At 35.1% G+C, this 14,668-nt stretch overlaps 1 protein-coding gene across 1 annotated transcript; it reads right to left on the bottom strand.

The window, feature by feature from the left end:
• Nucleotides 1-8,355: 8,355 nt before the first annotated feature.
• Nucleotides 8,356-12,674, bottom strand: LOC124633814 (juvenile hormone-binding protein-like). The gene is made up of 5 exons (XM_047169165.1): nt 12,551-12,674; nt 11,993-12,221; nt 10,867-10,991; nt 9,509-9,658; nt 8,356-8,538 (listed from the first exon to the last, which is right to left on the bottom strand). The coding sequence occupies exons 1-5, from the start codon at nt 12,609-12,611 to the stop codon at nt 8,372-8,374; spliced, it is 732 nt and encodes a 243-aa protein (XP_047025121.1). The 5' UTR covers nt 12,612-12,674; the 3' UTR covers nt 8,356-8,371.
• Nucleotides 12,675-14,668: the final 1,994 nt, after the last annotated feature.

The following is a 14,668-nucleotide window of genomic DNA, read 5'->3' as shown; positions in this document are numbered from 1 at the left end:
AAAAAGAGGTATGTTTGATATATTTTTCTCTGTTATAAAAGTTACCTAATCATGTTTTGACGTCTAACAAAATAAGGTTTATATCATGAACTTTCAGGTAACCAAGTTGTATTTTGATCCGTTTTGTATTTACTGAGAAAAATTGAGATCCTTGGCGCCAAAAATTCCAATTCGTCCTCTTAATAGCTTGAGTAAGTGTACTTAATTTTATTTTCATGAGTACCAGGTTCTAGGTTCTTCATTACAGTTAATTAACAGGTTTATAGAACCACAAAGAGGACATATAAATATAATATACACGGTAGATGATAGTAAATTCCTATTTAGTTACCAGAGTAGATCCACACACGTCTATGGAATTCAACTAAAAATAAAATGAGACATTTGTAAAGCCTCCTTGCAATAAGAAATGAACGATTTTATGATGATGCTCCGTAACTTGTCTACAAACCGATCGAAATTGAAACTCAATAAAATCGCTGGAGAGCAGTCTTTGTTCAAAAAGATATCTACGCTGAAGGGAAAAAATGACGTATTTTACTATTTTCTTCACCCTTAATTAGGTTTGAGGCTTCTTGATAAATGATCTGTGCAAATTTAATGATCTGCCTTCGTGAAAAATTCTACTCGATGAACAGACAACGGGACTTTTTGTTCCGCAGATCGGATAAGCTTAGAGATTTACTAGGTTTTGAACCAGATACTCAAGGAGCTCGACAAGATTTAGTTTTTGGAGTTATGTTGATTGTGTTTGAGACACATAAATACTGAAAATAATGTAGAACCAGATTATTTATTCAACAAGATCATTGAACTTAAATGATGACTAATACAAATTAGTACACCTAATGTGTGTAGCGTTCCATTCATGAAATGCATTGTTATGCATAGGTTAGGTTCCTTCCTACGCTGGTATTTCATGAAAATAATTTAATTTTGGCAAAATTTGTTTATGTTTCTCTTAGGTTTAAGATTTTCTGTTCCTCCGTGGTTTTGAATTCTCTCCTGATATACAGAACTTTGAAAAAGGCCAATTAAAAAAAAATCGTAAGTAAAAGATCAAGAGAAATGAAACGTTTTTTACAAAGATTGTCTGGTAGCTATGTAGGTTTTGCTATTAGCATTGAAAATCGCAGAGTCCCTTTTTTGTTTCTCTAGAACGTGTTACACCGAGTTTCCAAGTTCAATAAACTCATAAATAAATACTACAGAGCTGACTCATAACTGGATTATTATAGGTACGCCAGATAATTGACTTCCTGACAACACTAACCTTTTAATGTCAGACATAAATCAGAAGAAGATGAATCTTTATTTGCAGAGAATTAAAGTAGCTTTGTCTATCTGGGTACTGGGTTTCCAGTCAGTACTCATCATCTCTCGGGCCTTTCCCAACAATTTTGGGGTCGGCCACCAGTCTCATCGAATACAGCTGAGTACCAGTGTTTCACAAGGAGTGACTGCCTATCTGACCACCTCAACCCATTTACCCGGGCAACCTTACTAGCTTCTAAGATATATCTACTTAGAAAGTACATACAAACTTAGAAAAGTTGCATTGGTACCTGCCTGACCAGGAATTGAACATACACACTTATAGTTGAGAGGTCGGTTCTTTAACCACTACTGAACCAAATGAAATTGGGTGCAGGTAGTATAAAACCTGAGGAAGGACATGGGGTCCTTTTTAACCAGTTGCGAAAAGTAGAAATGCTAGTCTTCTGATAAGAAAATAAAACAAATAATGTGCATTTTAATTTTGTAGTTCAAATAACCAGTACAGTGGGGCTGTTTAACGAGTTCTTAAATGTTTTGCTCGGGAACATGGATATTGCCCTATCGATACTAAGTGGATATAAAAATCTACCTCTAAGTAGCTATATGAATGTAAAAGTAAATACCTTGACCTAATGAGTGAGTGAATTTTAATTATTTATTATTATTATTTCAATTAATGTAATAGGGTAGTGTCCAGGGTCTAAATAATGAAATAATATTTAGTCCGCTTTTTAGATAATCAAAAAATATCGGATAAGTATTTTTTTCTTTTTTTAATTCAACATAAAATGACAAAGATACAACGCTTCAAAAATTAGGAGTGGGGGCCTTTTACGTCTCAGAGTCCTGAAAATTGTAGCACTTTGTGACGTCACACTTAACTTTAATACGCTATATCTTAATAAGTTCTGATCCAATTTAAAAAAGAAAAAAGACGTATCGCTTAATTTTGGACAATCTACAAGACGGACTTATTATTATTTTTTAGGAAACTAGCCTATTGAATAGTATAATGTAAATTAATAGTACAGTGCTCCTGGGTTACACCGAGGGTAATAGCTAGTCTAAAGATATTGCTAGAGTTAGCGGTATTCACAACGTGAAGATATACGTTTATGTACATACATAATGTAGGTACATAAATTAATTAACCAGCAACAAAGATGGAAAAACAAAAATGCTCGATAAGAGGCAAACCTTTACGAGATTGTTAGCATTTTCTTACTTGCTTTAACTGCATAACTCAACTGGGGACTTACCTCGTACGATCAGTGAGCGACCGGTTGCCGGCCAATTAACGGCTGTACCCAATATTTTATCTATCTGTTGTTTTACTTACTATAGATAGGGTTTTGACCGTGGAAACTTGATGTCATGGTATGGGCGTGTGATGCGGAGGAATGAGAGTCATGTTGTGACTTGTGAGGAAGATTTTGAGCATGAACGCGGACGGATATAGGGGAAGAAGACGACCAAAGAAACAATGGATGGATTGTGTGAAAGTTGATATGTTTAGAAAGAATGTTCCTTGCGAGATGACGGCAAATAGAAGAGTATGGAAGGAGAAAAGATGCTGCGCAGACCCCAAATGAAATTGGGATAAAGTTAAAATGATGATGGTGAGATACGGTTTTGACATAGACACATGCAAGTAATGTTACATTCCTATCTTTAGTAAGCAAACCAACAGATACAATATTGGGAGCAGTCGCAGCAACAATTTATCGTTGTGAGTTTTTTCTCTTATAATTAAACATATCTTTGGACCAGGTCCTTTATTGCAGGTATTCCCCAACTTTATGTCTTCCTACTAGAGTTTTTGTTTCTCTTAGTTCATTTTTACTTTAACTTTTTTTTAATCATTCGTCTTCTTTCAGCCTGCGTTTGGCGTTATACGAGATCACAGGGTTGGGACACCCATCTGTAAAATAACCGACAGAAAAAAAAAATCGAGTGCTATCTTATTTTTTGTGTCACGCACCAAGATTAAAAAAAAACCATCTATTTTCTATAAATAGCAAAACCACAAAAATGTTGTGTGATCTTATTGTCAAATTTATAATAAGCCTATTGTTTCACCAAAGTTCGTCGACTTTACGCAAAAGCTTATCATCTCATATACTTACGGAAGAATTATTGCATGCCTTTGCTGTTAGATATAGGGCTGGCACACTAAAAACGGAAATAAAAAATATACGCAATATTCTATTTATAGGTATTCATTCGTTATCATCCTTATCGCCTTTTCCTGCTTGTGCATGCATGAAGACGGGATTACACAAGCCTTGATTTAATGTCTCGCGGAATTAACACTAAATCATTATTTTTTTTAACATCTAATGTTATGTCATGTAACGCCTCGTTCCATGTTTGACTCTAATGTTTAGGTTTGTTCAAAATCATTTTATTTGACTGTTAACTCAGTACCACAGTCCCAGACCAGATAGGTGTTTTTGGTCTATTTTAGGCAAGATGAAATTTGTCCTATATACCTACCTCTCCTATAATCCGCAATAGGTAAAGCTATTGAGTCTTGGACTTTCTTGTAAATATTTCTAACAACCCTACATTCTGTAGGTGTAGCTAATGGTTTTTTATTTTATTACTTTATCAACAAGATACGTTGCTAATGCTGTAAGAATATGAATATTTCATACGATATTGCTTTAACTGGATTTCGTTTTTCTAAGCACAATTTTACTTACAGAGTGATTAAAGCTATGCATTGAAGAAGCAAACGCGATTGGATAATATATAATAAACTTAACTCGGAACACTCCTAAAAATGTGGTTTAAAGCGATCTAGCCATGATCTATCTTCTCTTCTTAATGAACTAGCCTTTTAATGCTTCCTTAATGATTAACCTTAAGCTTTGATCGTGAAGATGAAATTCAGGTTGAATAAAACGCCGACATCTTTATTTATTAATTAAATAATGCTGTCAAAACACTTCTCTTGTGAAATAAAATAATAATATTTTGGCGCTTGCTAATGAGCTGACTGCGTTTGTTCTAAGAAAGCAATGCAAATGCTGGTAAATAGGTCGCGGATATTATTATTATATAGATATATAAATAGATGACGAAGGTTTAGTTCGACTTCATTCGGTGTAGATTTATTTTCAATGTAAGAGATAGATATGAGTATTTACATATAATGGTTTGTGAGATTCAATAGCTTTACCTACTGAACTTATCGACATCGAATATTTTGCATCGTTAATAAATTGGTGTCCGAAAATCCTTTTACATATCTTCTTCTACTTACTTCGAACTTAAAAAAGTATCTGTTTATTCTATAGGTCCCGTTCGTTAAAAAGTATATCAAAATGAGTTTTGTTGTTTCAAGGATATACCAGGTGAGAATTTTCTTTGAGTTTGATTAAATTATGATTCCAATTTCCGTCTTAGTGAGAAATAAAAATGTCTTCAATTTTTCTTTGAGAATCCTCGCGTTCTGTGGATACTAAAATAGAGCTTTGTAGAGTTATTCTACTGAAACTTTGAAGATGATTAATGAAGTTTGTGGCTTTACAAAGAACTTACCGGCATTGCCTTGGTGATAATAATTTATATTTACTGAAATCGCGAAAATCTTAAATAATTATCATAAGCAGATAACTGCGATTTTTTGCGAGGGAATTATAATAATTAGGTATTTACTGAATTAAAACTGTAACTTATTTTATTGAGTTGTAATTTAATATACGGTATTTGACCGCTATAGCGGTCAATCATATACGTACCAGTACCCCCATAAATCTATTATTATCATTGACCGGGTGACTAATAATTGCAGTAATTAAGAGTCATTATCAGCCCACCATTTGATAAACAAACATTTTGATCTGTAGTGTAGCTAATTATATGTACCTAGATAGGTATCGGATTAAGTAGGTCAGGGAACAGACAAAAAAAACTGGGAAACATTAACGTAATTCGTTTAATTTCACACAATTAAGTTGCCAAGAAAATAAAGCAACGAACATAAATTATGATAATCGAGATTTTCAGCATTGTTTACCTATTTTATTAATTGGAATACATAGACTACCCGGAATCTATACAAACCGACTCCATCCAAAGATTGTAAGAGATTCCTTTTAGCGATAAAACCGGTCCTTGAACTACGCATATTTGTTTGTTGCGTCATTGTCAATGTTTGTCCTTTTCGTGTACAATAAAGAATATTGTATCTATTTATTTATATTGACAGCATGGTTAGGTAGGTGCAAGTTCCACTGTGTTACAAGATTGTTGTAGATTCAGTTTTTTTTGTTCTAGCGGTACCGGTGTTTAGTAGAATATTACAATATAAAAGGTATCATCGTGTAACTTTTAATTGTTATAATATGCTTGCAATACTTGGCGTGTTACAACTGAACTGCCAACAGAAAATATTTCAATTTCGAGATGCACTCGTATGATTTCGCATGATATATGGTTTTGCAGATTGCACTAACGGAGTGTCAGCTAGAAACCGCTGTGAATATACGTATTTTGACAGTTATTGATAGATAGAACGCAATTTGAGTCTTAGCGTCCAGAGTTATTCTAGAATTTGTAGAGAACAAACATGTACCTACTTTAAATTTTGGAGTGTTTGCTGAATTTAGGAGAATTACTATACTACAGATATCCTAAACTTCCTCTGTAAGCGGGTGAGCCCAGCTGCTAACCGGACGCAAGAAGGCTCTAATCTAAATATTCGAAGTTAGCGGAATTCCAATTAATCTTCTGTGTCAACCCGTTTGAACGCTATCCTTTACTAAGCGTTTTTTACCTATATAACTTTTACCTATTTTAATAAAATTAGCCAGAATTAAAGTTTCATTGCCATCAAAGAATTCCATCCTTAATGTTTATTTTAATAGCACGAAGATTCGATAAAGCGCATCTGTGACTTAAAGTCACACTTTCCTCACGCTAAGAGTAAAAAGCCAACAGCCGTAACGCTCAACACATTTTTCTCCTTAGATGATAACAAAGAACAATTTCACCTGACATCTAGCTGACTGAGGAAAATGGTATTTTCTAATATTTACCGAACATTAATCAAAGTAAAAGATTCTTTTGTTTATCGGTACGGTTACCTGAGACAGCGGGCGGGCTGTACTGTAATGGGCTTAACGGAACGTCGGGAAATAAAATTCAAACGATAAACATTAAACATGGAATTATCTGGAACCTTTTATATGTACAATTTTATACGGAAACCGTTCAGCAAAGAGTTTCTACATTGAATTAAAAAAAATACGAATCTGTATAAAGGAATCACAGTCACTATGCAGTCTTTTATTTACCTACGTCTATATTTACATTCTGGTTTTCTTCTTCTTTCCTTTCATTAATGCGATCAGCTGTCTTTCATTAAATAATAAGTAAGTACTATCCATATGAAGTTGGCGTAATGCCACCAAAAGTATCCAAGTATTAATTCATGGCCAAAAGCTATACTTAGTTAGCCATATTATTACAGCACGATTAAGGCTCTTTGACACCAAAAGATTTATCCTGCAATTTCAACGTGCCAACATGTCCAAGATACACGAACCAGTCGTTAAACATGAATTGGGTATCTAATCTTAAAAATGTACAAACCCTTTTTACGTCGGCTGAATTGATTTTTGTATTATGTATACGTTCATTTTGTGTTTGACATAACACATTTGTCGTGTAATTTGGTACAGACTCATGTTGATAGCAGGGGTTTTGAGTGCGTGATGTTTTTGCTACATTGCATACATAATTTTACGATCAATCGTCCTTGCAATGAAGGGATCTGTTACTAATTGCTGCTTACGCCCCCGAGGCAGATTCCAATATTATGATACAAAGACGATATTACGTATCCTTGTTTGCAACTGAAATAAGGGATGTTTACACATATTGATAATGTTTGAAGTAATTTTTCCTGTTATTGCTTTGAAATGGATATGTTGGAAATCATGTTATATTCAGTTATCGAGTATCCTTCAATTATATTTAATACGAAGGTATTGACAGTATCTAAATTGGGAAACGTTGAAATGGAACTATAATCAGAATTTAAGGATTGTGTGTATAGACTACTAGCCGTTTCCCCGCAGTTTTACCCGCGTCCCGTGGTAACTACTGCCCGTACCGTACTCGTGGATAATGTAGCTTTTGAAAGAATTTTTAAAAACGGTCCAGTAGTTTTTGAGCCTATTCATTACAACCAAACAAACAAAGTTTTCCTCTTTATAATATTAGTATAGATACTATAGAGGAACCCATACCTGTTAATTTTCATTAAATCCGTTATTTTGCTTTTGTGTGACTAAGACATCTTTGAGTATATATAAGATTTTGTGTAACAGATTTACCTGTTCTAATTAGTATCTACCAACAGAGTGTAGTTAAGTGTTTTTAAAAGTCACTGCAGTACAGTAATTAGAACCCGAAATCTGTTTAGTCAAATCTGCGGCCCCAGTCTGTTTTTATTGGTCAATATCTTATATGGAGTACGTCTCACACTTCTTATTTGCGAAATCCCTGAAATATTCCTACGCTTTTCACTGATTCAAGGGGATATTCAAAAGGCCATATCTAAGCTTTAGATCTTTTTCTACACAAAATATTATTTATATTCTAATCTATTCCAGGTCACTTGATATTAATCCAGCCCCATTTTTCTATTAGATCGAGAGTTGCCCTCTGAAGTCAGCTGTCGCCAAGTTATTTTTAATATGTATGTGGAACAAATATGGGTTCTCTTCAAAGTATAATCCGACCTTTTTCCTTTTAAAGAGCCCAACTAGCTTACGGTACAAGTTTAAAGGTCACATCACATCAATAGAGTATCGTTCCTTTGACTTTAATAGGTAACATCTATTTGCCCAATATTGAAATCGTGATTTATTGAATGAACATACAGAAAATAATCATGGTAAAACAATTACCTACTTTTTGCAACTTCTTTTAGGTCACACGTGTGTCGATATATTTTTTGCTACAATTTGTGGTTTATTATTTATTAGCTTTTTTTTTCTGAGTAGCTCTCTCGGACCGCGAGTGAAACCGCTAGAGAAGACTGGTTCTAAAATAAAAAAGATCTTAGAATTTAATTGGTTTAATAGATGTCAGTAAAAAAGGCTTCTTTAGGGAAGATATCTGCGATTGCCCTGATGTTGTGTATGACGGTGACGTAGGCGGCTTCTACAATATGGCATAGCGTCTTCTTCCGTAAAGCCACCTTGTTAGTCTCGTAACCAGGTTTCAGAGCCTGTGCATCGGAGTCTGTTCAAACAAAAACAAATTTAAAAAATTAACAGCGAAAAGAAGCCAAATGATATGGTCTTAGATTAACCCATTGTGTGACGGAGTCCAGATATGCACGAGACACAATTAATTATCTATTGTCTCCCAATTACGATAGGTAAAAAAGCCGCAAATGGAGAATGTTATTTAATGATAAGTATAGAATTAGTAATCAGAATACTTCACAGAAGGAAGAATCAGCGGTTCGAATTTTCTGAAAGTGTTTTTTTAATTAACCCTCTTTATATCTAGGTGTCGATATATTCCACACAGATTCAAGCAACGTCATCTTGTATCAAACTAAGTCAAACAGAGCTACTATGTACAATTGAATATGGGTACGTTAGTGTTTCTTTTAAATTCATACTGTTCATATAAACAATCAGACTAAATTATAATGGCGTCCACGGCCGATTTCGGCCACGGCGGCTGTTCTCATTTAAGGAGATCAGCCAGCTGCGCAGGACATATTATAGTGCACGAGCATTTGCGCAGACACAGGTGCACTCCCTATTCCTTCACTCTCATAACCCGATGGGACGGCAATCCGACACGACCGGAAAGAGATCAGGCGCCTCGGGGCGCCTGATCTCTTTGGCTCTGATGGCGAGGCGGGGCGATCTCCGATGCACGGGTGAATCAATCACCAACTTCCAGACTACGGGCTGCTTTGTGAAAGTTTAAGAAAACCCCAATTTCGGCCCTACGGGAATCGAACCCGAGACCTCGTGCCAAGCAGCCGCGCTTGCGACCACTAAACCAATGAGGCAGTCTACAGAGACTAAATTATACGCCATACGGACATGTTCATGCATACAAAAGTTTTGACTCACACTCGAATACATCAATCGTAGCAAGAAGATACACTAACTACAACGCCATTTGGAAGGCTTAGCAGATGATCATTACAGTAAGTAGTTAGTGACTCGAATTTGCTTTTGCTACTTACCACTGTTCAAGGCCTTTTGTAAATCATCTCCAATATCCACGTTCGGTTCTCCAATGATTTCACATGTATTCACCTCTGGGCCGACTACGAAGTAATCTTTATCATCTTTTTTCTTAAAACTGTAGCCATATTGTGAGCTTCCTATTGCAGCTGTAAAATATAATGTAAGTATTACATAGTACTTCTGTCTAATGCATAGGCGTAGCCAGGCATCGGTTTAGGGTGGGGCAACAGTCTAAAATAATGTGAACATAACTAGTAGTCTTACCCCGAAAAAAATTGATCTTCATATCTTAATACTTAAAGGTAAAACATTTATAGTAAACAATCACAAATATGTATGAAAGTTTGTTTAATCGCATAGCAAGTTTTGATTAGTTTGAGGACTAAAAAAGTAAACGCAAAAAAATTAAAACTACGCAAAAGTGTAGCGTGTACGTGTGTAACGTGAGGTTTTTTCGAGATTTGGGAAAAACCACCACGAACTATGGTAAAGACATTTCTTTGTTATTAATAGGACTGATTAGTCAGTTGGTAAAACCGAAAAATAATCAAAACACTCAGCCTCATAAAGCGCGATTTTTTTTTTAAGTTTCATGTAAAAACTACCAGGAGCTATAGCCAGCGCGCTTATTTTATTAGCAGGACTGTTTTTTTCTCAGTAAATCGAAAATAATATAGATCAGTAGCTTCAAGATGCGAGAGCAAGTGAGCGCGAGTTTCACAAAGTTTGACGGCAAAACATCAGAGAGAAGTAACGGACTGCTCGACCTTAGCGAGCCTGACTATTTTTGCTATTAGCAAGACTTTTTTCTTTGTTTGAAGGACTCTTTGCTAGTTGCTGTACATATGCCAACATTGAATTTGTGAACTATGAATAAGCGTGCGAAAATAGTGTGCCTTTTTAGCTTGAAGACTTCGAATTCTAATAAGTGAATGCGCGAGCAGAGCGAGAGAAACTCTTTTAAATATATTTTTATAGAGGACTCAAAAAGAAAATAAAATTGTAGGCCCTATGTAGGTACAGCTGAATGCGAGAGCAGTCTTTGTTCATGTTAGTTTGCGATTGCAAGAAAAAGTTAGCATGTAGGTCCTTAGAGTATAATCATAAAAAACTAAATTTCTCATATTTATTTATATCTAGAATTACCCTCAGTTCTCCTTAACTAAACTTAGGCTTAATCTAAAGTCCATTTCACGAAAGAAGTCCCGTGGAAAATTGTGGAACTATGTATATATTTTTGTACGTATGTATTTACTGAACTATCGCTTAGACACTAGCGCTGCGTCGGGAAATGGACTTTACCTATATTCTGATTTAAGAAAATAGGAAGTATGCAAAAGTTTGTTGAACTTACTTGTTGAAGCTGTATAAGCTCCATTAAAAACTTTATTTTGCTTGGCGAATTCGATTTTGACATCACCCACGATATTCAAAACAGCTTTTGTTTTTAAAACCACAGATTTCTTGTCTGTATCCATTCTGTAAATAATTATACAAAAAGTTTATCAAAATTGATAATGAGGCAGGAACGGGCAATTAGTGCTATCAATAAGTCAATTTACTGCATCTTTTCTTGTTTTTGTCACATAAAGCGTGTACGGGATGATTTGTGTTTTGTATTCCGTTATTTGGACGAATCTTTATTTTTAGCGGGGCTCGTAAACTAAAGATTATCGGAACTAAAATTTTTCCACTGCCTATAGACATTGTATGTATACTAAACTTGGTTAGTTTTCAGCTCTGTTGCATACAAGTTAATGTGCTGAAAAGATGGATAATATGCCGGTTGTTAAATCTTCCCCATTCTTAGGTATCTTCTTCCTATTTCCCGTGGTGAAACCGCGTCTCGTGGGAACTGCTGCCCGGGGTAAAATAATCAATTTCAGAATATGCGGAAGAGTATAGCTTTCGTTTGTTTTGGAGCCTTTATGGTCAAACAAACAAAAAATGTTTCCTCTTCATTATAATCGTATAGGTAGAAGTATATATAGTGTAGATAACGTAAACTACAGCCACATGGTGTGCACGTGGTTCCCATTTATTTACCGTTTCCCAAAACGTAGTAGGTGCTCAATTCGGATATTCGTGTTTTTCTTGTATCAAGATAATAATTAAATTAATTCTTGTATTATTTGTGTTACAAAAGTTGTGACACAGTTACTTTCGCATTTATAATTTAAAGTAAATTGCTATGAGCGAAAAAATAAGCAAAGATGTATGTTATGCTGACGAATTAGGATAGTGTTATGAGTAACATTTTGAGCATGAATGTGGATATAGAGGAAGAAGACCTCTATAGAAACGATGGAAGGATATTGTGTAATAGAAGATTTGGGCACAAAGAGCGTCATTTATGACATGACGTCAGATAGGAAGAAGAAGACATGCTGTGCCGACCTCTAATAATGAATTGGGACAAGGGCACCCAAATGTTGATAGCGGTGTGTCTGACTTATTACTAGTACAGATTCGGTACTTACTTGAAGTCTGATATCTGCTGCCTCTTCAATCCAGTTATATTTATGTTTTTGAAATCAAAGACCAGTCCCAAGCCTTCGTCGACCACGACTTTTAACTCAGGAATGATCAAAGGGTCAATTGCCTTGATTTTGTAATCCGGAAAACCATTGCTTGTTTTTTCCAAAAAAGATTCGGTTGCTCCACTCAAGCATTTTATGTCATTTTTACTGCATGGATTGAAAAGTGTTCCTGTAAATGAATAATCATCGCAGATATAGAAAAAATAGTAGAAGTTAGCATAGGGACTAAATGTGTATTTAGACTGGAATTTAACAGGGCTCAGTATTACTGAAGTTTTGTTTTTTTAAATTTAGACTACAAGAAGAATAATAAAAATATCAAGTAATTGTTGTAGAAATACAATATCCAAAACACTTTATTATAATGCAAAAAGAGAGAGATTGTAATAGTGATTAAATTAATCTCAAAGGAAAGAACTATGATATATACAGCTAAACAACTAATTCAACACACCATGAACGGTAATCGTCACTGAGATGAAATAACAGAAGACTTACCTCCTTCCGAAAGTACACAACTCGCAAATGCAAGCAATATCAAGCTCCTATAAACTGCCATGTTGTAGTCTTAATGATTAAATGAAGAATACTTAAGAATTAACCAGAGACCACTTATCTTTACACTTTCCTTTGTTTACAGAAACTGATATAATAGGTAAAGTGACTAAGAATTTCGATAACAGAGGTCAGAGTTATCGAGTAGCATTCAAATACGTAACGAGATATTGACATTAAACTTCAAATAGAGATTTATTGAAAATGTTTCCTTAAGCCGATAGCGGTGTTTGTAGCTAGCATAATAGTAGAAAAGTGAGTGAGAAATAGTCATTTTTTTCTATAGATGACGTTATAGTTATTTCAATGGAATAACTTAAGATTTTCGCCGTCGCCGTCGTTTGCCGTTCGCGATCGCCGTCTACATGTACGAAGACAAGGTCAATTTAGTGGAACGTAGATTGAAATATATATTTTCCCTTGTATTTCGTGTGCTCATTCATAATCATAGTCATATTATACGAAATGAGGTAAATCAAAGAAGAATTTTCTGCAGGCATTCTAATGTTGAATGTTTATGCGAAAACATTTTTAGTATTTCTAAAGGTCTTATCGATGCAAAATCAGTTTTAGCAAAGGCTGTCCGACTTGTCCGTGTCTCATTATCGTTTGCATCGTTTTCCGGAAAATAAAAGCTTGTTTGTGAGTTAAAAAGTATGGGAAGATGCGAAGAATGCGAATATGCTGAGATATCATGACCTTAATTAAATAAAATAAAACCGTCGGACTCCCACTCGGTGGTTTTCTCACCTATCTACTAAAAAAACTGGCCTGGGGCTTGTCGAGCCACGCTCAGTCACGCTCAGTGGGGTTCCCTAGTTTTCCGATTTTAGCTCATGCCTATACCGATCCAATTTGGAAGAAATCTTAACACTGTGAAATAGTCCAAAGTACACTGACATCTCTCGGTACATTTTACTGTTTTTTTCACTAAGATACAACATAAAAACAATTTTTTTTATTAATAAAACTAAGTGGTATTTAAATACCAGCCGTCTAGAGAGAGTTGTCATGTCCGGCGGCCAGTTAGCCCAAGCGTAACTAATACCACAGGACGTATCTGAGAGATGAGAAAACTATTGAAATAGTAGGTTTAAAAGAGGCTATAGATACGATTCTACTGGTTAAATCCCCTTCGGCAAGGAAATTAGCAAAAAAGTCTTTTCAAGTATTACAGATGCGGGCAAAAATGTAATAAATGCTATTATAAACTATTGTTTTCAAGAAAATAATGGTGGATTGTCTTCTATCATCACCGTTCTGCCCTGAACCCAATTTTATTAAAGTTCAGTGCCACAATTTTTTTCTCTTCCACCGTTTTCAACTTACCGTTATCTCACGCCATAACTATCCATATGTTTTTTGCCCATATCGAATTTTAGGTACACTTTCTTTTACTCAACACTACCATTTATCGTCATCTTTCCCATCCTCTAAACTAAACCCATCCAAAATCTGTCTCACAACATGAATTGTGTATTGTCATCCATCCTAGGTACGATTACGAATTTAACTGAGGCCATGGGTATCTATTTGGTAGGTGCACTGTTGAAAATATATAGGCAATTGTGTTTAAAACATATTTGTTTAAATTGTTTTATCTCCTTATTCCTGGGTTTTTCGCTTCTATTTCTCTATGTCAGCCAGCATACTATCATTCCTTGCTTTCTTATTCACATGTTCTATCACTATTAAACGATGCAATATGTTAAAATGATCACAAAAAATGTTTATCGCTTCTTTTTATTACCTACTAGCCGTTTTGTCTGCGGTTTCACCCGCGTCTTGTGGGAAATACTGTCCGCACCGGGATAAAATATAGCCTATGTTACTTGGGAAGAGTGTAGCTTTCCAACAGCGAAATATTTTCTTTAACAGGCAAAAAATGTATCCTCTTTCTTATATTAGTTTGCATAATCACTTTTCCTAATATCAATATCACGTCATAGCATTGCTGCGGATGGCTGGCGATCGTCTATTGTTTTTCTACATTAGCAACACGTAATGGCTTTGCTTTGATTGATGCGGTCACTGTGATGTGGTTACTAGAGTAACGATCCT

Source organism: Helicoverpa zea, chromosome 10, assembly GCF_022581195.2.
Source record: "Helicoverpa zea isolate HzStark_Cry1AcR chromosome 10, ilHelZeax1.1, whole genome shotgun sequence".
Lineage (NCBI taxonomy): Eukaryota > Metazoa > Arthropoda > Insecta > Lepidoptera > Noctuidae > Helicoverpa > Helicoverpa zea.
The sequence above is the reverse complement of the archived record's forward strand: the minus strand, read 5'-3'. Positions and strand labels throughout refer to the sequence as shown.